This window comes from Garra rufa, chromosome 6 (assembly GCF_049309525.1).
Source record: "Garra rufa chromosome 6, GarRuf1.0, whole genome shotgun sequence".
Taxonomy (NCBI): Eukaryota; Metazoa; Chordata; class Actinopteri; order Cypriniformes; family Cyprinidae; genus Garra; species Garra rufa.
The window spans coordinates 17,653,829-17,681,739 of NC_133366.1; the positions used below are offsets into that span (position 1 = coordinate 17,653,829).

The following is a 27,911-nucleotide window of genomic DNA, read 5'->3' on the forward strand; positions in this document are numbered from 1 at the left end:
ATTTTTCCGTTATTTATTTAAAGCACATACTTACTTCCATCCAAATGTCTTTGCTATTTTTTGCACATTGTCTGTCTTGTATACTTCTATATTGTTCTTTTTATAATATGTATCGTCTTGTCACTGTCATTCTGTAGCACTGTGGAGCTCTGTCACAAAAACAAATTCCTAGTATGTGCAAACATACCTGGCAATAAAGCTCATTCTGATTCTGATTCTGATTCTGATGCATTAAGAGTGAAAACTTTTGAATTTGAAGATTAAGGTTAATTTAATTTAGTTTGTTTTCTGGGAAATGTACATATCTTCTGTAGCTTCTGAAGGGCTGTAGTAAATGATCTTCGTCTGAATCTTCATTCTGTTCAAAAGTTAGGGTACACCCCTGGCTCTTAATGCATAGTTTTTCCTTCTGGAGCATCAGTGAGAGTTTGAACCTTCTGTAATAATTGCATAAAAGTCCCTCAGTTGTCCTCAGTGTGAAAAGATGCATCACAAAAATCATACAGTCATTGTAGGAAAGGGTTCAAATACACAAAAATGCTGAAAAGCCAAAGAATTTGTGGCACCTGAAGGATTTTTTTCTGAAGAACAGCAGGCAGTTTAACTGTTCAGGACAAACATGGGACTCATGAACAACTATCGCTACACAAAAAACAGCTGTGAATCATTCAGGAAACAACACAATATTAAGAATCAGGTGTATGTAAACTTTTGAACGGGTCATTTTTATGAATTCAGCTATTATTTTCTCTTATGGACTGTATGTAAACATCTTTTGTGTGAAATTTCCTATTTAGGTCAGTACTAAATATAAAGAACATGCATTTTGTACGATCCCTTTTATTTTGGTAAAAAATTAACATTTAGCAGATTCTGTAAGGTGTATGTAAACGTATGACCTTAACTGTATACGATATACAACTAGTGCCATAATAACACTATTTATAGACTTTTTAAGACAAGATTTCACATTTAGATCTTACCTGTTAGAGCAGTGAAGAATACTCTCATTGTGGATGTTTAAGTTTAGTCCAATATCTGCTTTAATTCCTTCCTGTATGAAACTTTGTTACATTTACATCTATAACACTTTGGAATGGAAAGTAACAAATGGATTTTTTTCTGAAATGTTTAGGGCATCAGATCACTCTTTTAACATTCAGTTGAACTATTACATACCTTTCAGATGAAATTCGACTTAATTCTTTTCTGTATCTGTAGATTTACAGAGTCCACACTAAATGTTGTTCCACTTAGAGCAGTAAGTTATCAAAAGACACAAGCTGAAACTTATTCACACATAAGAGCTCTGTAGGTGTTAAAGCCACAATGTCTATTTTTGGAGGCCAGTACTTGTGACTTCAGCACCTTGACCTGTTTAAAAGCTGTTTCATCTTGAGCTGTGTGCACAGATGTGCCCACGCAAGTCCAGCAAATAATCTTGATCTTTAGAAATGCTATACACTATACACCAAGTACAACGATTATGAGGGCAATACTAGCAAGTAATTTCATGCTGTTAAAAAGACAGGTCATGCCAGTATTAAACTTGCCACTTTAAAAACTGTTTATTTAAGTTTGTGGGGTTTGCCAATACATGTACCACCTTTTTTTACCAGCTTACATCAGCTGTGATTGCATGCATAATATCAGCTGTAAACACTAACATAAACTGCCTAAAATAGGTCAATTACTGTATCCTTTGGTATAATAACACAGAAGTTAAAAACAGGAAGCGGCAATGAACATCAATGATGATTTAGTAATAAGTTTATGCCTGGAGTATATGTCATTAACCCACAAATAATTTTGCCAATTAATAGCATAAATCAAATTGCTGAGTGAAAAAAATCCAATACAAAAACCATGTAAACATGTAACTGAATCTCAAACATACATTGCAGAGAGGTAAATAGGAGGTCATTGAAATACTAAATACTCAAAATAATACACTAAATTATTTGTAGATCACAATAAGACAAGCTATAACAAGAAAACTGAGATTTCCGTCTCCTAACACTTAAAACTACGTGTTAAAATCTAATATCACCTATTTAACATCAATGCATCTATCTAGCTGTAAGGAACCGGTTACAACCAAATTTTATTACAGGAAAAATGGCCTTGAAAGAAAAACTCATTAAATTAACTGCATTGCAAATCATACATTCTTTTCGTGTAAACAGAAAACTTCATAAAAGCTGAGTCAACACATCATATCATTTTTGACTGTTCTATGTTTTTCTTCGGCTCTTCGTTCTTGTCATCCAAATAGCCTGGAAAGCTTTCTGCCGGTTCCCACGTGTTCTGAAACTTCGCACCACTGAGAAAGCAAATAAAATGTAAGCAGAAATATTTTAATTTAAATTTGAATATTTCAACAAAGCTGAATTTTTAGCACCATGACCTTCAGAAATCATTTTAATATTGTGATATGCTGCTCAAAAAAACATTATCATAATTTTGAAAACAGCTGAGTGGACCTTTTTGATTAATAGAAAGTTCAGAAGAACAGCATTGATCTGAAATAAAAATCTTTTGTAACATGATAAATGTCTTTATCATCACCTTTGATCAATTTAAAGCATCCTTGCTAAAGTAGTAAAGTAGCAATTTATATAATTTCTCCCCTTTATGTTACAAAATCTTTTATTTCAGATAAATGCAGATTTTTGGATCTTTTTATTCATCAAAGAATCCTGAACAAAAGAAACTCAACTGTTTAAAATATTGATGATAATAATAAATGTTTCTTGAGCAGCAAATCAGCATATTACAATGATTTCTGAAGAATCATGTGACACTGAAGACTAGTAATGAATGAAATTCAGCTTTGAAATCACAGGAATAAATTACATTTTAAAATAAAAAAGTAGTTATTTTAAACTGAAAAAATATTTCACAATTTCACATTTTTTTCTGTACTCTGGATCAAATAAATGCAGGCTTGGTGAGCAGAAGAGACCTCTTTAACAAAACATTAAAAAAAAATATATATATATAAAGTGCTGTCTGATTTTGATCCTGTCAGTAACATGTTGATCTCAGTGATTAAGAAATGTGGATGTAGACTGATTTTATTTTTTTTACATGTATTACACTTATTTATTATTTAAAAAGTTTGTTACTTTAAGATTTTTAAATTTTATATAGACAGATAGATTGAAAGACCAATACTTAGATAGATGAATAGACAGACTGATGAATTACATGTCTAGAGAAATGGTGCTGGCAGTTCTTTTTGATAGTGTGATATCAAAGACTCACCACAATGTGCAAGGCATCCACTTGACACGAACTTCATTTCTTCCCTTTTAAAATGAAATGGATGTCAGAGTAAAGCATTATGTCATTTTTACAAAATGATTTGAGGGCATGATGCATAAAAGCAATTTATTCCTACCTTATTGTTTCTCCATCTCAGAATATTTTCAACAGGAAATACTCCATTGTAAGCATCATGAGAGCAATCTAGAGGAAAAACACAACTCTGAATTTTCAAACATAACCACAATAACACTGATAAAATACTGAATCCAGTCATTTATTGTATACCGATCAGGCATTACATTATGACCACCTTCCTAATAGTGTGTTGGTCCAGACTATCTATCTATCTATCTATCTATCTATCTATCTATCTATATATATATATATATATATATATATATATATATTTAAATATAACCCTTTTCCAAAAACCTCTTTATTTTCATCAAAAAAAGGAGACAAAATGTTATTGCGGACTGCTCTACAATCCTCTACTACATGAGCTTTCATGTGTTGTTGCCAGATATCAAGAGTTCAAACCCCGAGAAACATAGGCTTTTGAAATTTGGAATTACAATTAGGAATTTCACTGTTATAATATTTTACGTTTGTCCTCAAATTACATTCTAGTCCCGTCTCGTCTTGTTAATAAAAATGCAGCATACATTTCATCATACTTTATCAACAGATATTAGACATCTCATCTTAGTCACAGAAAAAAAAAAGTTAACTAATTTTTTGTTGTCATCTTCGTTAACGAATTTAACACTGGACTAAATGCTTTAGATTTTCTTTGACTAAAATGCTGAGGCTTTTAGTCGACTAAAACTAAATAGGATAAGGTTGAATAAGTATGATAAAAAACTAACAATGACATTTAAAATGACACCAAGACTAAAATTAAAAATAGCTGACAAAGTTAATACTACAACCCACAACAAACTGCGATGCACTGTGTATTCTGACAAATTTCAGTCAGAACCAGCATTAACTTCTTGAGCAATTTGAGCTACAGTAGTTCATCTGTTGGATCAGACCACACAGGCCAGACTTCGCTCAAACCTTACATATTCCTAACATATTCCACCCGCAACAGATGCCATGATGAAAAGACCATCAGTGTTATTCACTTCACCTGTGGTCATAATGTTACGCCTGATGGGTGCATGTTGTACAATAAACATTTCTCAATTTTTGTAAAATTACCTGTAACCTTCCGCTTTCTTGGAGGAGAACGAATTCCTGATTCATCACTTGCACTGGCGTGTTTTTCTTCATCTGTTACTTTTTCGGTTTCATGCACAGTTGGGGACTCTGATCCATTTGCATCCTCACTAATCTGAATTTGGGATGAGGAAGCTGACATGACGGCATATACTTTCCTGACACTTGACTGCCCAGCATTGGACTCCGACAGGGTTCCTGGCCTTGAGTCCATGCTTTCTTCTTCGCTTTGGGGTGACAATTGGGTCTCAGGTACACTCACCGCTGTGGATTCTTCACTGCGTTTACATGCAGATTCAGAACTTGTATCTGCTGCAGTCGTATTCTGCGATTCACTTAGAGGATCCTGTTTTGAAGACTTAAGTTGCAAGAGAAAGCTTTTTGATGACAAAGCAGCCTCCAGCTGGGAGTCTGAGATTCTTTCGAGACGAATTTCAAACCTCTTAGCTTTAATATCCTTGGGGACAATTAGGCTGGTGTGGATCTGTTTGTGCATGGTTAAAGCACACTGAGTAGCAAATGTTTGTTCACACTGACTGCAGCTGACCTGTGGTTGAACTTCCTGGCTGTGTGCGGTGAGTCCCTGAAGGGTAGTGAACATTTGCTCACACCTGTTGCAATTCTGAGGCATTGGGCAATTGTGACTCTTGAAGAGGAGGTCTGTTTTAAACCTTCTCTCACATTTACGACAGATATACACACTGGGGACCTGGTGCTGTGCTCTGGAGGGGCTAGACTGCAGGTCACACTTGTCTGATGAACAACACAGACAGTGCCTCTGCATGCTGAGTTGCTGTCTGTCTCGAAGACCGCGAGCAACACTAACATCATTAGCGTGCTTTGGCGTTTCGATTAATTTCCTTTTGTTCACCACCTCTGATTTTGGGCTCTTTGTTAATATGTCCACACTTGTAGATGGTCCATTTGCAATGCTTTTATATGTGGGCTGTGATATGGTCTTGCTTGACGATGATTTCCGCACTTTCACTCTTGACACATTGGCATGACGAGCCATTTTCGGTTTTATTGGATGCTGTGTGCATTTTGGCTCTTTGCACTTGGTCTTCGGGCTGTTTTTAGCAGTTGCACAGACTTTCTGAACCTTTTGGCCTAATGAATCAACAAAAAATGCAAATTAGTATTGTTACAATTAAATGAAAGCACACCAGAATAAATGCATTTTACTTCAGCACAATAACAGTGATGACAAAAGATTAGTATTATTTATATACCATTACAGTATTTTTTTTTTCCGTTTTAAAATTTTTATTATGTGCTTTAGCCATTTTTATAAGTTTTCGGGTTTTTTTTGACATTTCCATTTAGCTTTAATTTTTATTTCAGTTTTAGTCATTTTAGCTACACTGTGGTTCAAACGTTTGGGATCAGTAAGATTTGTAATGTTTTTTTAAAGAAGAGTTTTCTGCTCATCAAGACTGCGTATATTTGATTTAAATTACAGAATAAAAAGTGTAATACTGTGACACATTATTGCAATTTAAAACAGTGGTTTTCTATTTTAATATACTTGAAAATAAATTTCCTGTGATGCAAAGTTAAATGTTCAGCAGCATTACTCCACTGTCACTGGGGTTCCTCAGGGATCAGTTCTTGGACCCCTCCTCTTCTCCATATACACCACATCTCTAGGCCCCATCATACAGGCACATGGCTTCTCCTACCATTGCTATGCTGATGACACACAGCTCTATCTTTCATTCAAACCAGATGATCCATCGGTAGCTGCACGGATCTCAGGCTGTCTGGCGGATATCTCTGCATGGATGAAGGAACACCATCTCCAGCTCAATCTAGCAAAGACCGAGCTCCTTGTCTTTCCTGCCACTCCAACTTTACAATATGACTTCTCCATCCAGTTAGGTTCATCAACAATTACCCCATCGACTTCAGCCAGAAATCTTGGAGTAATCTTTGATGACCAATTGACTTTTAAAGACCACACAGCTAAAACTGCTAGATCTTGCAGGTTTGCACTGCACAACATCAGAAAGATCAGGCGCTTCCTAACAGAGCATGCTGCACAACTCCTCGTCCAGGCCCTGATCATTTCCAGGCTGGACTACTGCAATGCTCTTTTAGCTGGTCTTCCAGCATGTACAATCAGGCCTCTACAAATGATTCAGAATGCAGCAGCACAACTGGTCTTCAATGAGCCCAAGGCAGCCCATGTCACACCTCTCTTCATATCACTGCACTGGCTACAGCTCGCATCAAATTCAAGACACTGATGCTGGCCTATAGGACAGCCACCGGCTCTTCTCCTGCCTACCTCCATACTACACATCTACACTCCCTCCAGAAGTCTGAGATCCTCTAGTGAAAGACGCCTCATTGTACCACCACAGAGAGGCATGAAATCACTTTCCAGAACATTCTCGTTTCACATCAACGTTCCTGTCTGATGGAATGATCTTCCCACCCCTATCCGGATGCACACTCCTTAACAGCTTCCAAGCGTCTGCTGACAACCCATCTTTTTCGACACTATTTTACTCAATAAAAAAAAAACATTTTTTGATCTTCCCTTTCTATCCAGCACTCATCTAACAATGCCTGAGATATATGGTATTTTTGAGCACTTCCTATGTTGATCTGCCTCCTTAGGATGAATCACTTGTTGTATTCCTAATTGTAAGTCGCTTTGGATAAAAGCATCTGCTAAATGAATCAATATAAATGTAAATGTACTCCAGTCTTCAGTGTCACATGATCCTTCAGAAATGATTATAATATGCTTATTTATTATCAATGTTGCAGTTGTGCTGCTTAATTTTATCTTTTTTGGAACATGCAACACTTGAGATTCTTTGATAAATAAAATCTTAAAAAGAACAGCATCTGCTTAAAATAGAAATCTTCTGTAACAATATACACAACTGTTCAAAGTTTAGGGTCAGTTCATTTTTTCTCTTTCTTTGAAAGAAATTTTTATTTTTATTCAGCAAGGATGTGCTAAATTGATAAAAAGTGATAGTAAAGAGTCATACTGTTAGAAAAGATTTCTATTTAGAATAGATGCTGTTCTTTTTAACTTTTTATTCATCAAAGAATCCTGAAAAAAAGTATCACAGGTTCCAAAAAAATATTAAGCAGCACAACTGTTTCTTATATTGATAATAAATCAGCATGTTCGAATGATTTCTGAAGGATCATGTGACACTGAAGACTGTAATAGCTGATGAAAATTCAGCTTTAAAAAAAACATAAAAAAAATCTTACTGACCCCAAACGTTTGAGCGGCAATGTAGTTAGTCAATTAGTTGTTTATTTTTTTGCATTTTGTCAGTGAGAACAAACTCTAGTAACTTAAGACCACTTTACAGTTCTTCATATTTCCACTTTTATTTATATAATCTAATCGTTTTATTTTGTAATGCTACTTCCCTGTGATTTATGTCTACTGCTGTTTATTATCATGAAAAATTATCTAAAAACTTTAGTACCTGGTTTGCATGACTGTGTTGTCTCTGCTTCTGAGACATTCACTGCTCTTTCTTCAGGACCCTGTAATGCACAAACCATTATTAACGAAGGCACAAATGATTCTACAGAAAACAATACATTTTCAACATAATGTCAGTAAAATGAAATAACATCATTGATTCCATGCAGATTTGCACATCACTAAAAAAAAATGGAAACAATGACCACAGAACACATGCCCACTCACCACCACCTCTGCTGTGACCGTGTCTGAGCTCTGTACGTCCGGCTGAGAATTCACATGTGAGACTTCCATCTCGTCATCTTCTCTTTTGAAGTCATTCCTCTGAGCCCTAATGATGGCCTCTGTCTTTTGCTGCTCACATTCCTCCAACTGCTGCTTCAACAAGTCGATCTCCCTCCAGCTCCGGGTGATCTCCATTCTGGTCTCCAGCAGCACTTTGCTGAATATTTTGACTATCTCTGAGGTCGTCGTCACCATGAGCCTTTGAATCAGGACCCTGAACTTAGCAGATAAAGCATCCTCCACTTCCATTGTGCGTGTTTGGTGGTGGATTTCGTATACAGAAAGGGCAGACTTACTGCCCTCTTATTGTGCAACTATACAAAGTCAAGTTGAAAAACAGCCGTCCAATTTCAGGTTACCTTTCAACAGAGGAGACATATTAAGATGTAGATTTTTCAGAACACTTAACATTATGTTTAATGAATTACATATTGAATGTGTTTATATGCAAGTTTATGGATGTCTTTTAAAATGTATTAACATTTATTTTAACAAAATATTACATTTAATATTAAAAGCATTTATGGCAGTGAATAAATGACTTCAGACTGGTTATTGGTCATTTATTTTTCACCACTTGAATACAGAAAATCGTGATTTTGCAGAAAACCTCTTTGTTTAACTGATTTGAACTGGGTATTAACAAGAACTACATTGAAATGATCTAAAATAACAATTAATTCAAATTAAAAGCGTAACACGCATAACATAAATAGTGGCTAAAGGAATATTTGTATGGCAAGTTGCTTATGGAGGTTTAAACAGGACATGACTCGTATCGTAATGCCTGTGGAAAAAAACGTGGATGGGGGCATTTCTCTCGTTTAAAGGGACATGTCTGCTGAGGCAAACAAGCAAGCCAAGGACGAGAACTGATTTCTTCCCCAAAAAACCCAGACAAACATATTTGTTAGAGTCTAATATGTCTGTAAACCAACAAAGACAAACCGGTCACGTTCTTTCCATTAATAACTTTTCCAAAAAAGCTACAACTTCTCCTCACCTCATCAATAGTCTGAAGCGGGAATCATTTAATGATGGCGCCTGTGCAAATTCTGAAAACAAGAACCACTAAGTAAACATGTGTACACTCAAAGCTAAACAAATGTTTAATATGAGGGAAGCTTACCTTCGATAAAATATAATTTTTTTTCCCGGTTGAGACAGGGGCTCTGATTCCCTCGATTGCTGTGTGGAATGTGAAGCGTAACCGCATAACGGGCCGACAGGAAACAAACCTCGAAGGAACCGAATTTTACAACATTGCAGACAAACTGCATTTTTAACTGTAGTGCTGTTAGAATGTGCCGTAATATTTTTAATCATGTAGACAAGCATAGAAACAATAAACCAACTCATTTGAGTAGAAAAAATAATGGAAAGTGTATAAAATGATTTACATGCATTTATAGTCAAGTATTTGTGCATTTCGTGCTCTTCATACTTAATGAACTTCGTTATTTACATGAAATGATCTTCAAATCAGACCTTAACTATTAACCTAAAATTTAGTTTAGTTTTAGTTAGTTATTTTATTTTAATCTTTTCCCTCAGTTTTTGTTCTTCAAACACATTTTGTCTTTCCATCACAAGGACACAAGAAGTTCCCTTGACTGTTACAAAATCTGTCTGATTATATCCCTTAAAGAAAGAAAGCATATCAAACTCCACACAAAAACAACAGAGAACAGTGTCACACAACTATATTTTATTCACAACTTTACATTTTGAACATCACCTCTTTGAAGTTGTACAAGATATCGCTGGCCCATAGGTAAAAGATTTGTCTCCACAGCAGTTTCCTGAAGGAGAAAAAAATTAAAAACACAATAAACTGAGATGTGGCTTTAACACAAAAAGCTGTGAGTGATTTAAATAAAAAATACACTTAAGTAAAGGAGCATCAGTCCCTTTTTGTGCTTTCTCTGAAGTCTATAGATTTTCCAGTCATGAGTTGGCTGAAGTAAAATGAAATTTGAAGTAAAACAAAAATTGTATTTATCAGAATCAAATCTGGTCAAAGTTGTAGCTTATTCTGCCCACTACAGAGTCTGTCCGGCCAATAGGTAAAAACAGTTTCACACTAGCAGACTTTAAGTCATCTGCCTAATTTACATATGCAGTAAAGAATCACAATGAGTCAAGCCTGGTTTTTGGCAGTTTCACAGTAGGTGGGTGTTAAATGGTCCAGCGACTCCTTACTGAGTTAATGGCCCTACTGACTTTCAAACAGTTTTGGCTTGGTGATAATATAATCAAGCACCATTTGCCTGTTTACATGAGTAATGAAATAAGAAAGCTGAGGCATAGCAGTTTGTTTTTACTGAATGTATTTATAAATGTAATTTATTCCTGTGATGCAAAGATGAATTTTCAGCAGCAATTACTCCAGTCTTCAGAGTCACATGATCCTTCAGAAAACATTCTTATTATCAGTGATGATAACATTTGCTCTGCTTAATATTTTTGTGGAAATGGATACATTTATGTCTTACTCTTTACTGTCACTTTTGATACAACTAATGTCTCTTTACTGCAGAAAGTATTCATTTCTTTCAAAAATAAATAAATACATTTACTGTCCCCAAACTTTTCAGCAGTTAACCTTTGTTGGTCAACCCTCAACAGACTAACTTTTTTTTTTTTGCTGCAGACTGTAGTTTGATGAAGCAGGTATGCTTTTAATATGCATACACAAACACAGTTTTATTTTTTATATTTTTTTGGTAGACAATACTATTTTCAGGCACTATTTGAAGTTATATTTGTGACCCTGGACCACAAAACCAGTCATAAGTAGCACGGGTATATTTTTAGCAACAGCTAAAAATACATTATGAGTCAAAATCTTTTATGCCAAAAATCATTAGCATATTAAGTAAAGATCATGTTCCATGAAAATATTTTGTACATTTCCAACCATAAATATATAAAAATTTAATTTTTTATATGCATTGCTAAGAACTTTATTTGGACAATAGCGATTTTCTCAGTATTTTGATTTTTTTTTTTTTTTTGCACACTCAGATTCCAGATTTTCAAATAGTTGAATCTCGACCAAATACTGTCCTATCCTAACAAACAATACATCAATGTTCAGCTTTCAGGTAATGTATAAATCTCAGTTTTAAAAAAATTACCCTTGTGACTGGTTTTGTGGTCCAGGGTCACATTTGTCGAGCTGATTTTAAATTCAACCAGATAGTGAATGTTTTTGTGTACTTACTGTTTTTTTTTTTTTTTTTTTTTTTTTAGAAATTTCATTAGCTCATTGCTTATTTAATTATTTTTATATGTATTGTTTTACATTTTAACTCCAAGAGACTGTGCTCACATTACATGTGTGTTTTACTTGTATTACTATTACTATATGTAGAAGAAAAACTGCAGGTCTGGGAATTTAAAAAGGTCATGGTTAAGACTACATGTCATGTGGTGTTCAATAGTGGTGAAATTAAAAATTATTTTAGAGAACGCACACAGATATTTCAGTTCTCTCACAGTTCTGAAAAAAGAAGCAGATACATTCTTAGTAAATGTTTATTTCCACAAAATAGTTTTTAATAATCAACCAAATACTACAAGTGTTACCTGTGGCTAACAGTGAACTAAATATATGAATCAACAGTATCACAAAAAAAAAAACTACTCATGTTCAGGACTTTCCTCAAATGAGCATGTTTCTTTAAATTCTTCCTCAGCATTGAACTTCTGCTTGCATTTTATGAGATGAGATTTCAACTGGCCTCTTCGCAGAACAGTGGCAGAACAGTAGCAGCAATGAAAATGTGCATATTCTCTGCATTTTAGGTTACACTTGATAATAGTGAAATCTGAAAGAAAAATAAATAAAAGTGAATGCATATGCCTTGACAAAACAACTTCTTAATGGATGTGGAAGCACTATACACACCATCTTGCTGGACAGCCAACTTCAGATGATTCTGGACGTGGTTAACAACACTTCCTAACCCTCTTGGCTGGTAGACCCAGGTCTCACAAAATGGGCAGTGATACTTGTCACAACACTGAGTGCACTTAAAGATGTAGGGGCTTTCTCCATTTTTAAGGACTGTAATATGCGTCTAGAAAAGGATATTTACAATTAAACACTGATTAACCTCATTTAACATCAGCATTTTGAATATTAACATTCACTAACACACAGCTTGATGAGCTTGATATTTTTGTCGAGTATATATCAGTAATAATTATTCTTACATGTGCAATTTAGGGGTCACATGGACCCAGCATGATGTTATGAAAACAGTAAGTCAATTCCAAATGGGCTAATGTCAAATACAAGTGTCATCAAAATACGTGAACAATATAACAACATAAATCGTTCTCATTCACTTACTGTCTCACTTGTTGGTGTTGAGTCCATCCTTGTCATGGAGTATGATGACAATAATCCTCATTATATCGCATACGCATTAAAGACATCCAGAGCGTGACCAAAATCCTCTATGGTGCATTCGCATTAAAAACATCCCCTATGCCAGATAGATGAACTATTTCATCGTGCTACAGTCTGCAGCAAAACCCTCTTCTAACAGATAGGCAATGATATAATGCTGACCATATTAAACTGAAACTTGATTTGAATTGTGCTTTTGCTTCAAACTAAGTTTGTTTTATAATGTGATGTTTGTATTATAAAACATTTTTGTGCATAATGTATTTAATAGCCTTTTTATACAGAACATATTTCTTTGTATATCGGTTCAATCAAATAATCTGTTGATTATTTCTCTGCTTAACTTATTACCAAAATAATCATTAGTCAAAGTCTTATTTTAGTAACTGCATTTTGTGAGGTCAATGCAGACAAGCATAAACTTAATCAGCTTAAATACTGTGCTGGTAGATCAGCCTGTGCTAGTAGGACAGATTTGCAGAAAGATTTGTGTAAAATAATCTGTTTGTCTTTCCATCTATTATTCTAATTGTGTTATGTTAAAGGGATAGTTCACCTAAAAATGAAAATTACCCCATGATTAACTCACCCTCAAGTCAACCTAGGTGCAAAGACTTTCTTCTTTCAGACAGTACAATTGAAGTTATATATATATAAAAAAAAAATGTTCTGGCTCTTCCCAGCTTTATAATGGTAGTGAATGGGTGTCACTTGATTTTTGAAGTCCAAAAAAGTGCATCCACTCATCAATAAAAGTACTCCACACAGCTCTGGAAGGTTAATAAAGACCTTCTAAAGTGAAAAAATGCATTTGTGTATGAAAAATAAGGATATAAATACTGTTCAGTTTCTTGCACATACCGATCGTTATGTGTCTCAAGACCTAAATGTATCGTCACAAGCCGCAGGGTTTTTTACTCTTAAAGATTTGGTATCCATTGACTGCCATTATAAGACTGACAGACTGCAACGGTTTGAGTTAAAAATCTTTGTTTGTGTTCTACTGAAGAAACAAAGTCACCTACATCTTGGATGCCCTGGGGGTAAGCAGATAAACATCAAATTTAGATTTTTGGGTGAACTATTCCTTTAAAATGACAAATGTTAAAAGATTTGTCCACAATATCTAAGCAATATAATATGTATGTTTCAAATCATGTAGCCCTAGGGAATTACCTTCATTAACACAAGTATGTGTCATAAGATGAATTCATATGTATGATTCATCATCATACAACCAATGAAGAGATTAAATCTTTAAGTCTACAAACGCTAACCTTTGCTCTCCTTCGAAGGTAATCCCTGCGGTTGTGTAGCATCTTAGTACATCGAACTATCACCTCCGCCTCCCGTCCATACAACTGCGGCAATGCAGAAATGATCTGTGTAAGAGTAAACCACAATAAACTCTCATTATTAATTGAGGTAATTCACATGAATTATCTCATCAGACGGAACAAATGAAGAGGACTGAACCTTCGCTGTAATCGGACCCCACTCAATGTTCCTGCTATAGCAGGCCCTCTGCCAAACCTGAAACTGAGTCAGGATTTCCCTGGCCACAACCTGGTGAAGACAAAATAAACAAATAAAACTGTTACTTGATGATCAATCAAAAGCCTAAAAATGAAACTCATTTTGTATAAGAGCTTACACTGAATGTCCTCTGCTTGTTTATGGGGTGTAAATTTCCTTGTTCTGTGGAAACGTGTTCTGCAAACCTTCGGCCAGTCTATAACACACAACAACAACAAATTAGTACATCACAATTTTCATTGTTAATTTCATATCATATTGATGCATTTAGAAACATTTCTATGCTTCTGTAATGTTCTGCTTGTTTGTTATCACAGACAATACTCATTTAACATCATATTTCATAGGGAGTGCTGAGTGTTTGTCGGAAATATCTGCAGTCTTGCATTAGAAGGGACAATAAAAATAATCAAATAAACATCAAATTAAATACTCCCAATTTAAAGTGATAGCATTTACTGCTTTTGTTGGAAATAAGTATACAAATCCATCAGATAATGACCTGTAGGGGATAATAGTTGTCCGACTACAATCACTCCAGGAGAGGCAGGCATCAAGACACAATGCTGCTGGAGATGGCTGAGCAGGAGGTCTTGTATTGTCCAACAGCAGTGTTCATCAATCCAAAAGTAAAAAACAAGCACTGAAAAGAAGACTTGAAGTCTGAATGGAAAACTGAAATGGATCTGGAGCATTTTGGACTAACTTTACTGACTCGCTGTTGCTACATCTGATGGTTCATGTACTTTTTCCAACAAAATGCCATGAAAGTTGAACCTACAGGGACACATTACAATTTAGGTGAAGGCTGGGTTACCTTTTTAGTGAAAATATAAATTCTAAAGTAAGAGACAAACATTCTCAGAAAAGAGGATGTGCTACATACTGCGTCTTTACTGTTGTTGGAACGAATACATAAAAACATTAAATACATAATATGTACCAGCTATTACACATTGATAACACAACAGTAAAATAATTCCGATTTCTAAATGCAGATGTATTAAACCTATAAGAAAATCGAAGTTTTCTTGTCTTTCTGCAATGCAAAAGATTCCATGCATAACAATTTGTCCAGATCTTGTTTAGTTGTTCAGTGGGTCCTCTTGAGTTTTAACAGTGCAGACCATTTTTTTGTAAACATGAATTGATCCAATTCAGAATCAGTTTCCAAACATAAATCAGATACATTTATTTCCCTCCTCTTCCATGGGCTTTCAATAAATGAGCCTTCATTTGTCTGGGATTCAGAAAGCTCCTTCCACAGTGAGGGCAATTGTAGGTCTTCCCCGCGTGGCTGTGTCGTCTGAGATGAACTCGCAGGTTGGTGGCTCGATTGAATCGCATCCCGCACTGAGTACAGCTGAAGAGTTTTTCCCGGGTGTGGATGTTCTGATGCTGCCTGAAGTTGCTCATTCGAGCGAAGGCCTTGCCGCAGTGCGGACAGACGTGAGGTCGCTCCCCCGAGTGGTTTCGCTGGTGAGCCTTGAGCTCGAAGTTGTACGCGAACGTCTGATCGCACTGCGGACAGCTCAGAGGTTTCTTGCCCTTGTGGATCAGCGAATGAGCCTTAAGGTCACAAGCTCTCAGGAACATTTTCCCACACTGGATGCAACGGTGGGATCTTTCTGAATGGATTTGTTCAGGCGTCCCACGTTTGTCCTGGGAGAAACGCTTTGGGTACTGCACTTGGCTGACTGCTTTCTCGCCTGGACAAACATCGTTGTGAGAATAGAGGACAGAACTCTTTGAACCAGGATAACCTTGTCCATTTTCTGGTTGGACTAATGAATGTGACCTCTCTGGTATGCTAGAAAGCATCAGCTCTGTTGTGCATAAATGACTGTGTTGTGCCCTAATACCTTGATGTACGAGTGTGCTGACTGAATAAGGTGTGAAATATGAGGTGGCGTCTGGCATGTCGAGAGAGTTTAGACCTGGAAAGCTTTCTACCTGTATCTCCTCCTGATCACAAGGTCCTCTGAGCTCTCCCTGACTCGGATCAGCCATTTCTGCATGGCAACCGTCTTCTCTGTCGACGCACTCCCATACTGGAACCATCTCTTCCTCCTCCTTGACAGATAGAAGATCCAGCTCTGTTTCTGTTTTTACTCTACCGTTCGGCGAAGACGGCGGCAAATCCTCGTGCGCATCCTGAGCCACAGGACTTTGTAACAGTCTTGAGTGGTTTGAGTCCATTTCCTTTTCAAGAGTAAAGTTTTTCTCAGATTTGTCTAAATCACTCACTCTGGGTTTGAAGTCACTAGTGGACTCACTGTGAACGGCTGAGTTGCCCAGAAGCCTCTGCAGAAAATCCTGAGGAATTTGTGCATTGGAGTTAGGTGTGATGATCTCTTTTGCATTCTGTCTGTGTGCATCATTCTTTTCCTTTGTGTGTGAGAGTGCTGTTGTTTGTTTGGTGGACTCCAGGCGCTGTCTAGCACTCCACACATCTTCAGTCAGTGTGGGATGATTGGTAGATTGATCTCTCAAGCTTGGGCCTAAACAAAGACTGTCTGCTCCTGCACCAGAAGAAAGGACACAAATTAAGGAAAAGTGCAAAAAGTATTTAAACATGTATATTAAAATGCATATTCTTTAGAAATGGTCCAAAGTTAAAGTTGGAAACGCCTTTTCCCAAATAAATTGTATGTATGGAAACTGTAAAATATTTTAAGGTACACATTTCTAGTAATTGTGCAGCTAATTCTCATATTGTATTTTAAGAAAGTTTTGGAATATTTGTCCTGTCCCCAAATTTGACACTGCTGAAACACAGTAATAATAATTTAATTAGAAGGGTTATATTGACCTATTAAGATTTCTCTTACATCTTCATTGTAAATATAATCTTTTGTTATTTTGTCACATTTTTTTTCAGAGGTTAATCAATAACAAATTAAATTTTTAGTGTAATTTATGAGATTTGTTGTATTTTGAATCCAAAAAAGTTGATCATACTGATTCCAAGCTAAGGATTTATTAGTTTGAATATAGACTGAAGCAAAAAATATTATAACATCTTAGTTAATAATTTAGTAGGCCTATACTTTATTTTTGACATAACACCCCATGCACATTTTCGGTAGAGACAGTAATGCTTTGGTAGCAACCACATCACATTACAGAATTTTAACTGGCAAACTAAAACATACTAAAATATCACTTTTGTCACTACAGAAACTGTGACGTTTCGGTCATGACTGTTTCAGTAGTGAAAAATTCATGGGATAACACCCAAAAAAACAAAGGTGTCAAAGATGATGGTAGTGACCATTTTAGATATTTTTAAACTTTTTAGCTAGCACAGTTGCACTCATATAAAAACTAAATGTTATGGAATACCTCGCAAAAAAGTGTGTTTAATTGCAGAAAAAGGGTGTTTGGTAGTGACATTCCTTAAAGTCACACACAGATTTTTTTAGACTTTTGAACACATTATCTCAAAATGATGAGGCCTATATGTACTCACACCCAATGATGACGATTTTATATGCTTTTGGTTTTGGTTTTATTTAAATCTAATTCTCTTTTTAATTTTAATTAAATAAAACATTTTAATAGCCTGCCTTCTGGTCTGAAATGCTAGGACAGGGTCCAGCCCTCCCTACAGAGGATAAGTTATAACAGGATAGGATGGAAAGATTTTAATAGTTTTAGATAACAATAATAACCACAGCTAACAGTTGTAACTCACCCCGGACTGTCTCTACAGGCTGGCTCTCATCTCTGCTGCTGGAATCTCCTGTTCGCCCACAGTCCGGACACTGTGTCTTCCTCCCTCGTTCCCATTCCCTCTCCTTCTCCCTGAGTTTACTCTCAGACACCTGCAACCTTAGTTTCAAGACCTCCACCTCCTGTTTACGGTGACCCACTTCCTCAAGGAAGCTGTTTTCCACCAGCCTGGTTATCTCAAACATGGCTGATTTGAGGACGGTCTCCATGACAACGGAGAGCTGAGACTGGAATGTGAGGAAAAGGGCTTCTGACATCGTCCTTTTTGCCTCGAGGACACCGTGATGAAATGAATGACTCCGGTGAAAATAATCACCCTAAAAAGACACGAAGAGAAAGTCAGAAAACGATGGTATTATGGGCGACCAACTAAAACCCTCGTCAAAGTGTTCCAAATCTGAATTTTTCATCAAGACTGTCAGCAGGTGGGCGTTTTGTTATTGTTGTTTGTGCAGCCACGTGTATGATACAACATACAATCTGATCATTACTGCAAAGCTGCCGAAACTATGTTATGTGTATATATGCATATTAATATTTTCACTTGGTTTTCTATAGAAAATAAGCTCGATAATGACCCTCTCTTCGGGCCTTTTATGTAAAAAGTAAATTACATTAACTGGATATTGACAAATAGCAAAAGCCACACAAATGAGACAGTAAGTACCTTATTAAAACGATCCTCACGCAGCGAATTTCTCAGTAAAAACCCGCGGAATAACGTGAAAAGAGACGGTAATAGTGTAGTAATATGATCGTTGATGTTGACAGTGTCATCTTAAGCGGATGCAAAAAATGTTGACGTTTCCTATGTTACTGCCCTCCAGTGGACTGGAGAATGCCACACAATGTGCAAGTAGTGTGTTGAAGTTAAAACCATTAGTTATTCTGATCTGTGCTGTATAAAAACAACAGATGTAAATGGTTATTCTGTTAATATGTGACAGTAACGTGTTCCAAACAGTTTAAAGGGATAGTTACCCCAAAAATAAAAGTTGTGTCATTAATTACTCACCCTCATGTAGTTCAATTTATCTTCAGAACACAAATTAAGATATTTTTGATGAAATCCAAGAGCTTTCTGACCCTGCATAGACAGCAACGCAACTGACACATTCAAGACCCAAAAAGGTAGTAAGGACATTATAATAGTCCATGTGACATCAGTGGTTCAACCATAATTTTATGAAGATATGAGCAACTTTTTGTGAGCAAAGAAAAACATAACTTTTTTCAACAATTTCTTCTCTTTCATGTTTCTGGGAGTACCACGACCACACAGAAAGATAAGAAATTGTTGAATTAAGTTTTTTTTTATTCTTAGTTAAAAAATATTTTAACTACACACTTACTTAAAGGAACACTCCACTGTTTTTGGAAATAGGCTCATTCCCCAACTCCCCCCGAGTTAATAAGTTGAGTTTTACCGTTTTGAAATCCATTCAGCCGTTCTCCTGTTCTGGCGATACCACTTTTAGCATAGCTTAGCATAGATCATTGAGTCCTATCAGACCAATAGCATCGCGTTCAAAAATGACCAACGAGTTTCGATATTTCTCCTATTTAAAACTTCACTCTTCTGTAGTTATATTGTGTACTAATACCAGCGGAAAATGTAAAGCTGCGATTTTCTAGGCTGATAAGATTAGGAACTACACTCCCATTCCAGCATAATAGTCAAGGAAGTTTGAAATTAGTTTCCCAGCTAGGTTAGCATTTGCACATGTGCTGCATGATATTACTGCGCCTGCTTCGGTCATGTTACGGCAGCAAACATCCTTGAATATTACGCCGGAATGGTAGTGTAGTTCCTAATCTTATCGGCCTAGAAAAATGCAGCTTTACATTTTCCGCCGGTATTAGTACACAATATAACTACAGAAGGGTCAAGTTTTAAATAGGACACATATTGAAACTCGTTGGTCATTTTTGAACGCGATGCTATTGGTCTGATAGGACTCAATTATCTATGCTAAGCTATGCTAAAAGTGATATCGGCAGAATGGCTGAATGGATTTCAAAATTGTAAAACTCTACTAATTAACTTGGGGGGAGTTGGAGAATGAGCCTATTTTCCAAAAAAAAAAAAAGTGGAGTGTTCCTTTAAGTTCAGTAACATACTGTATTTGAAGATCAAAGTCATTTACAAAACAAAGAAAACATTAATGTACAAAATGTATGCCATAAAATTACAATACAGTTTACAAGACACATTAAATAACATATAATAAACTCACATAACTAAAGCTGATACTTGTTTGATGTCTTAATTTATCCCTTCTTTGTTTAGGGGTCCAACTTGTGATCCTCTGCAATAAGCGTAACATTTTTTAATGAAATTCATAGATTTAGTTTTAATAATATTTATTCTTTAATCTTTTCTTTTGTGAAGGGATTGCATAGTACTAGACAAGACCTCTAAGACCTGGTGCCACCTAGTGGGAGACATAAAGAAAATCACATGTAATACTACAGAGTAGCCACTGGATGCCTTGTAGCCCTATAGGCTGTTTATTTCCTAGTTCAGGGATCTCCAAACTCAGTCCTGGGGGCCTGGTGTCCTGCAGAGTACTTACTAGGTACGGTAGAAACTTCCAGGCAAGTTGGCGCTAAACTCTGCAGGACACCAGCTCTCCAGGACTGAGTTTGGAAACCTCTGCCCTAGTTGCTTATAAGAATATTTTAACACATACTTTTTATTAGGGTTTGCATTTGAATATGTATTTATACAGATGCTCATTTTCAGATTTCATCACAAAAACATTTAGCATTTTTGGCATTTCCCATTAATTTCCTATGGATGTCATTTTTGACTGTCAAGACTATTTAGCCTTTTCTTATCATGTATGACTGTGATCATATAGCAAGTGTTACAAAAAACTGGATAACACAGTAAAAAATGTCCTAAATCTTGACCTACACAGGCCTAAAGTTTCTGTTTCATCATGTGCTGGAACCACCAAGTATAACCTTAAATTGCAACAGGAAAGAACAATGTGTCAAGTTATCTAAAACGACAACATGAGAACAACACATGACCCATGTACATACCAAACAGATGGAGAAGTATTTAATTTTGCTGACATGAACTTTACAAAACAACATATATATGACAGAAATGGAAACACGAACTTCCTGCCATTTGGTCCTTGTTAAATGGAGTTTATATTTTTCATTTTCACAGAAAAAAGACGAACATTTTAATTACAGTCATAGAGCCTGTAATGTACATGGCTTACTGTGGTGTACCTGAATCAACAATAGTCTGTTTGCATGCATTACTGGAAGAGTTTGCTCCGTGTGTGGCATTTAACCAACAAAAGAAATTAAACTAAAAAAGGATGAGAAAGTCGCCTGAACGTACCAGCTGTGCTGTAACTCATTCTTTGTACTCTGAAAAACACTGTAACCATGTCTTTTAATGTCATCATTACATTTGAAGATAGTAATCTGAAAATTAGCAGGTGGTTTCATGGGCCCTCCTGCACAGGTTTGAAGATTTAACCACTGACATCTAAATATGAACATGTAACTATTTTAGTCCACATCAGCGTATGCACATAAATTTATTCTTCAAACAGTTTACCGGGTATTTTAAAGAAAAAGAAAAAACATTAACGCACTATTATATATGCACCATTTCAAGGAGTAATGCTACGCATCTGAATATACTGAAAAAACAAATCAAAAGAGATCTAATTTAACAGTATATACTGTACTTGAGTAGTTATGTTGGCTTGTAAAACTCCAATTTGAAGTGAGATAAACACTTTAAATAGAGGAACCATCAAACCTATAAATAAGTAGAGAAGATTTTTGAACAATGACTTGTATGTCTGCATTTGTGTGTATGCTGATTTTCAAAATAATTAGATTTTAAGGTGAAATGTGGACATTTATTTTGTTAGACTATGTAAATAGCCTGCTACATCCAGAGAGAATGGAAAAGTGCTCTGCTTTAATATTTTTCTAATTATCATGGTTTTTGCCCCTGAGTGATCCGGTCATATCACTGCAGAACAAATTTTTCAGAGCATGAGGTTTGAAAAATTGGTTTTAGTACTTTAATACAATGCATGTTATTAATGGGGTTAAACGGATAGTTCACCCAAAAATTAAAATTTGATGTTTATCTGCTTACCCCCAGGGCATCCAAGATGTAGGTGACTTTGTTTCTTCAGTAGAACACAAACAAAGATTTTTAACTCAGACCGTTGCAGTCTGTCAGTCATATAATGGCAGTCAATGGTTACCAAATTTTCAAGAGTAAAAAAAAAACATACACAGACCAAACCAAATTAAACCCTGCGGCTCATGACAATACACTGAGGTCTTAAGACACAAAACAGTCGGTCTATGCAAGAAGCTGAACAGTATTTATATCATTATTTACCTCTGATCCATCGCAACGTTCTACTGTCTTGAGCGCGTTCCCAACACAACGCATGATGCTTCAACGTGATCTGCCATAGTAGATGCACGCGTGGAAGTGATCTGTCGCGTGTATACATCATTCATTGTTTACATAGTGCATATTGGCCTCTCAAAATGATAATTACTTGTGCTTATCCTGATTCTGCCAACCAATTAAAAACTAAAAGATTCCGTTTCCTTGAGCGAACCCATCTGGGAGTGTTGACTTTTCACCAACTACATTGCCTGAGCATGTTGACGCATCACATGTACGCGGTCCATACAAAACACAAAACACAAATAAAGATTTTTTGGATGAAATCCAAGCCCGGACAGGTAAAATGTTACATCATGTTACATCAGTGGTTCAACCATAATTTTATAAAGCTATGAGAAAACTTTCTGTGTACAAAGAAAATGAAAATAACAACTTTATGCAACAATTTCTTCTCTTACGTTTCAATCTTAAACGCACGTTCGCGAAAAGTACCACGAAGCACATTTTCTTTTCACGTTGCTTTTCTTTGCGCACAAAAAGTATTGCAGCTTCTTAGAATTAAGGTTGAACCACTGATGCCACATGGACTATTTTATCGACATCTTTACTACCTTTCTGGGCCTTGAACATGGTAGTTGTGTTGCTGTATACGCAGGGTCAGAAAGCTCACGGATTTCATCGAAAATATCTTAATTTATGTTCTGAAGATGAACGAAGGTCGTACAAGTTTGAAACAACACGAGGACGATTAATTAGCAAACTTTACGTGTAATGTTTAACATAACCAATTCTACCGCTGTCACACCTCCACGTCTCATCATACATTAGATTGAGTGAATTCCGAGTGAATTCTCTGGTGTCTCTTCAAGTTGCATTTCTGGGTAAATCTTTTCCCACAGTCTGTGCAGATGTAAGGTCTCTCACCAGTGTGAACCCTGCGGTGTGCTTTCAGGTTACTCAGTTTGGTAAAACTCCGTCCACAGATAGTACAGCAGAACTGCCTCTCACCTGTGTGAATCTGTTGGTGAGCTCTGAGGTGACATAGATGAGAGAAGCCTTTTCCACACTGGCTGCAATTGTGCGTCGTCTTTGCCGAAAGGTGCCTCGTGTCCCCTTGAACCCTCATACTGACCATCTGCGGCAGACTTCTTCCTGGGTGTACGGTATTGAAACTTCTTTCACTTGTAGCGGCTCCTTCAGTATACTGACGGACGTGAGAGGGTTTTGGAGCAGGAAGTGCTTTGCAAATTGATTGTACACGGTCTACATCAACGGCGCCGTGATCCGTCACAACCGAATTGGGATGCAGAACAATTTTTGTGTTCTTCCTAACAGGTGTTCTGAGATGCTGCATGGTTTGTGGAGCAAGGCTCTGAACTTTGACGGGAGGCGAAGAATAGGAAACTCTCTCTTGCACTTGAGGTCTAGCAGTGACAGAATCTCCAGGCTGTAGATCCACCACTGTTTTCTTAGCACTGTTATGAGCAGAAACCACCTGAGGCCTGATTCTTTCCATATCTTCCCAGTCTGGTGGAAGCATCACTACAACTTCCTGTTTAACAGGCCCTGAGTCTATGCTGCCCACTTGTGGTCTCAAACTCGGAGACTCAGAAGATGCTGAGGTCCTGACTGGTTCTGGTTGGGAAACAGATGGCCGTGATGTTTTAGGGTCAAACCATTTTGGGAGGTTTCTGTGTCGGACCTCATCTTCATCCCCAGGTCTTTCAGTGCAAGATGTGCCAACCGTTTTGTGGTCAGAATCTGTATGGCGGAGTCCATTGGTCTCCCCAACACTGCTTGGAGGATCTTTTTGTTTGTGTGTTTGAGGATGCATCACTAGACGTGTTTGTGAGTCTCTAGCCTCTGTTGCTTCCTCTTTCACTTCTCCTCCAGGTTTAGGTTCACACACTTGAATAGCCTGTCATGCACAAAACACGTGTGATTTAGAAACCACTCATAAATGATACTTTTTTAACACAACATCTCAGCAAACTACAATGGCTCAGTATTTGGCTTAAGTATTTAGACACCCAAGCCAAGCTTAAAATGCAATTTTATAGCATAAGATATCAAATCAGCGTTGCTTTTTTTGTATGATACAGCCAAGGCCAAAAGTTTACATACACCTTGCAGAATCTGCATAATGTTAATTATTTGACCTGATCTTCCCATTCAAAAAGTTTACACCTCAGGCTTTTAATGCATTGTTTTTTCTTCTGAAGCATCAGTGAGCATTTGAACCTTCTGTAATAGTTGCATATGAGTGCCTCAGTTGCCCTCAGTGTGAAAAGATGGATCTCAAAATCATACAGACATTGTTAGAAAGAGTTCAAATGCACAAAAATGCTGAAAACCCTGAAAAAAGGATTTTAGGTCCCCTAAAGGAAAAACACAGCTGTGGATCATTCAGGTAACAACACAGTATTAAGATTCAAGGTTATGTAAACTTTTGAACAGGGTCATCTTTATAAATTCAACTATTATTTTCTCTTGTGAACTATTTGTAAACATGCCGTTTGTATGATCCCTTTTATTTTGCTACAGTAATTAACATTTTGCTGATTCTGCAATGTGTATGTAAACTTTTTCCCTTAAATTCACCTATGCTCTTTGGCACCCAGAAATGTCCAAATGCTTTTTGTCTTCTTGGCCACTAGATATTACCAGTAAAACAACACCATACACACATTTTGTTTAGTTTCTGGAGTTGCTGTAGGCTTCTCCTGATTTGCGCTTCCCTTGGGACTGCACCTCCAGCTATTGTCAGAGGCATTTTCCTGCTTTACAACAAGTGGGTGGTCCAAACCTATAAACAATGAAATAAAATCAAATAAAAATAATAAAAACAGAGCAGCATTAATTATTGGACTTAACCTAGCTTATTTATTTACCTGAATATGTGTAATGTGGTACATGGTGTAAATTCACTTAATTATTCAAAAATATAATAAAAAGACAATTCACACAAAAATAAATAAATGTTCTATTATTTTAAATCTGATGTTTTTTGTGATGCTGAAGGTAAAAATGCCTTGATGAAGTCTCAAAAAAATGCTGAAATATAGTAATTCAACAATCGTTTATTATCATCTTGTGAATTTGGTTTTAAATAGTAATATTTGCAAAACATTTGTCCACCAAAGTGGTTCTCATCAGTGGTTCTCAATCAGTGGGCCAGGGCCACCCAGGGGGCCTTAGAAAACATCCAAGGGGGCTACAAGATTACTTATGAGTATTTAAATCCATAAATTATTATTAATAGCTTAAAATAATATATACTATCTACACTGCCAGTCAAAGGTTTTTGGAAGATTTTTAATGTTTTTTTAAAGAAGTCTCTTCTGCTCACCACGCCTACATTTATTTGATCCAAAGTACAGCATAAGCGGTAATATTGTGAATTTTTTTTTTACTATTAAAAATTATTGTTTTGTATTTACACATATTTTAAAAATGTAATTTATTCCTGTGATCAAAGCTAAATTTTCAGCATCATTACAACAGCCTTCAGTGTCACATGATCCTTCAGAAATCATTCTAATATGCTGGTTTCCTGTTCAAGAAACATTATTATTAATTATTAACATTTAATGTTGTTATCATTATTATCAATATTTAAAACAGTTTTCAGGATTCCTTGATGAATAGAAAGATCCAAAGATCAGCATTTATCTGAAATAAACTTTTTAATGTTATACTACACCATTTAAAAGCTTGGAGGGGGGATTAATACTTTTATTTAGCAAGGATACTTTAAATTGCTCAAAAGTGATGATACTAAAGATTTTTATTTCAGATAAATGATGTTATTCTAAATTTTCTATTCATCAAAGAAACCTGAAAAAAATTCTACTCAGCGGTTTACATAATAATAATAATAATAATAATAATAATAATATATGATTCTTGAAGAGCAAATCAGAATATTAGAATGATTTCTGAAGGATCTATAACTGGAGTAATGATGCTAAAAATTCAGCTTTGAAATCACAGAAATAAATTACAATTTAAAATATATTTAAATACAAACTGTTGTTTTAAATAGTAAAAATATTTTTAAAAAAAATTACGGTTTTTGCTGTACTTTGGATCAAATAAATACAGGCTTGGTGAGCAGAAGAGACTTCTTTAAAAACATGAAAAAAATCTTACTGTTAAAAACTGTTGACTGGTCAAGGTCATTAAGTTCTTATAGTAACAACTATAATATACTGAATGTCTCCAAACTTGTGTGAAAAAAATAATGACCAGGAAATTACTCCTGTACTTTTTCAATTATTTGTTGGTTCATTACATTTGTATAAATGTATGAAACTACTGCACATTCTTATTATTTGTCCCTGACCAAAGCGAGCACTATATAACCACTCACTGCTCTGTGTTTCGGGGCCTCTGTGTAGTATCCTCCTCCTGGACACAGCTGTCCGACCACAGTCCACACACCTCACCCTCTTAAATCTCTCCCGTTCTCTCAGTTTGGCCTCCGACACTATCAGCCTCCGTTTTAACACCTCCGCCTCTCGTTTGCCTCGATCCATCTGCTCCAAAAAGCTCTCCTCTACTAACCTGGTGATCTCGTACATAGTGGTCTTGAGGACAGTTTCCATGACCGCAGACAGACGAGTCTGGAAGGTGATGACCAGCGTGTCCGTCATCCTGTATCCGATCTAACGCTACTCGAGTTCGTTCTTATAAAAACAAACTGATTTCTGAATGCATAGAGACAACGGTGATCATGACATTAATGACCAGCCATGTATCTCAAATATTTTATTTTTCCTATTGAGTACTCGTTCCACACGTGAGCATTTTGGGAACTCAGTTTCACAGTAAATTTTGCACTTCACACTTTCACGGCCAGTCAGTCAAACCCCGATTATAAAATCCTCACAGTGTTGTTAGCATCGAGCTCATTACATTTGCTTGACAGTATGAACCGCGGGCAGAAATAAATATCCTTTAGGTGCGAGGAGCTGTCGCATAATGTCCAGATAACTCTAGTACATACTACCGTTTATTTAGTGAATGTGTGAACTACTAGATGTTTGACTAACGCATCATTCATGTGAGGACGAACGAAGCGCAGCTGAGCAGACGGACAATGATGTTGTTGTGGGTGACGTCACGGGTTGTACGGTGGCCTTGTTGGATCAGACAGGACACTCACCCGTTATAGAGTATAACAAGACAATTTCATTTGGTTTAACCTCAAGTAGTAAAATACCTGAAACTGAAATAAAAATGAACAAAATTACTAAAACCTAAAATGAAACCGAAAGTATATAAAAACAAACAAAATATGATTAAAAACTATAATAGAATCTCTTTGATACTCAAATGATAGTGTTCTAAGTTCTAACTAAAATTGTAGCTAAGTCTCATAGGACAAATAGGAGAGCTCATTTGTAAAATAAAGCATAACTTCACACAAAGCTAAATATTAAAATAATATGGGGCAAATTCCAAATGGAAGTGCGCATCCCTACGCCCTACTCCCTCCGAAGGGCAGATCCCTTTGAAGTGAGTTCTTTTAAGGGAGTAGGGCATTTCTGTCTCTTTTAACC

General features: G+C 36.2%; 3 protein-coding genes across 4 annotated transcripts; all 3 read right to left on the bottom strand.

The window, feature by feature from the left end:
* Positions 1-1,545: 1,545 nt before the first annotated feature.
* On the bottom strand, positions 1,546-9,452 carry LOC141337187 (uncharacterized). 2 transcript variants are annotated; one of them, XM_073842961.1, is made up of 7 exons: positions 9,375-9,452; positions 8,186-8,604; positions 7,959-8,019; positions 4,477-5,604; positions 3,404-3,471; positions 3,268-3,311; positions 1,546-2,323 (listed from the first exon to the last, which is right to left on the bottom strand). In XM_073842961.1, the coding sequence occupies exons 2-7, from the start codon at positions 8,492-8,494 to the stop codon at positions 2,215-2,217; spliced, it is 1,719 nt and encodes a 572-aa protein (XP_073699062.1). In that variant the 5' UTR covers positions 8,495-8,604; positions 9,375-9,452; the 3' UTR covers positions 1,546-2,214. The 2 variants fall into 2 exon arrangements, with proteins under 2 accessions (XP_073699062.1, XP_073699063.1); XM_073842962.1 differs by lacking the exon at positions 9,375-9,452 and adding an exon at positions 9,249-9,302.
* Positions 9,453-15,075: 5,623 nt separating this feature from the next.
* On the bottom strand, positions 15,076-18,711 carry LOC141337385 (uncharacterized). Its single transcript, XM_073843196.1, has 3 exons — positions 18,604-18,711; positions 17,899-18,253; positions 15,076-16,723 (listed from the first exon to the last, which is right to left on the bottom strand). The coding sequence occupies exons 2-3, from the start codon at positions 18,191-18,193 to the stop codon at positions 15,393-15,395; spliced, it is 1,626 nt and encodes a 541-aa protein (XP_073699297.1). The 5' UTR covers positions 18,194-18,253; positions 18,604-18,711; the 3' UTR covers positions 15,076-15,392.
* Positions 18,712-20,991: 2,280 nt separating this feature from the next.
* LOC141336684 (uncharacterized) lies at positions 20,992-27,441 on the bottom strand. The gene is made up of 3 exons (XM_073842400.1): positions 26,720-27,441; positions 25,035-25,153; positions 20,992-24,265 (listed from the first exon to the last, which is right to left on the bottom strand). The coding sequence occupies exons 1-3, from the start codon at positions 27,000-27,002 to the stop codon at positions 23,165-23,167; spliced, it is 1,503 nt and encodes a 500-aa protein (XP_073698501.1). The 5' UTR covers positions 27,003-27,441; the 3' UTR covers positions 20,992-23,164.
* Between the last annotated feature and the right edge of the window lie 470 nt (positions 27,442-27,911).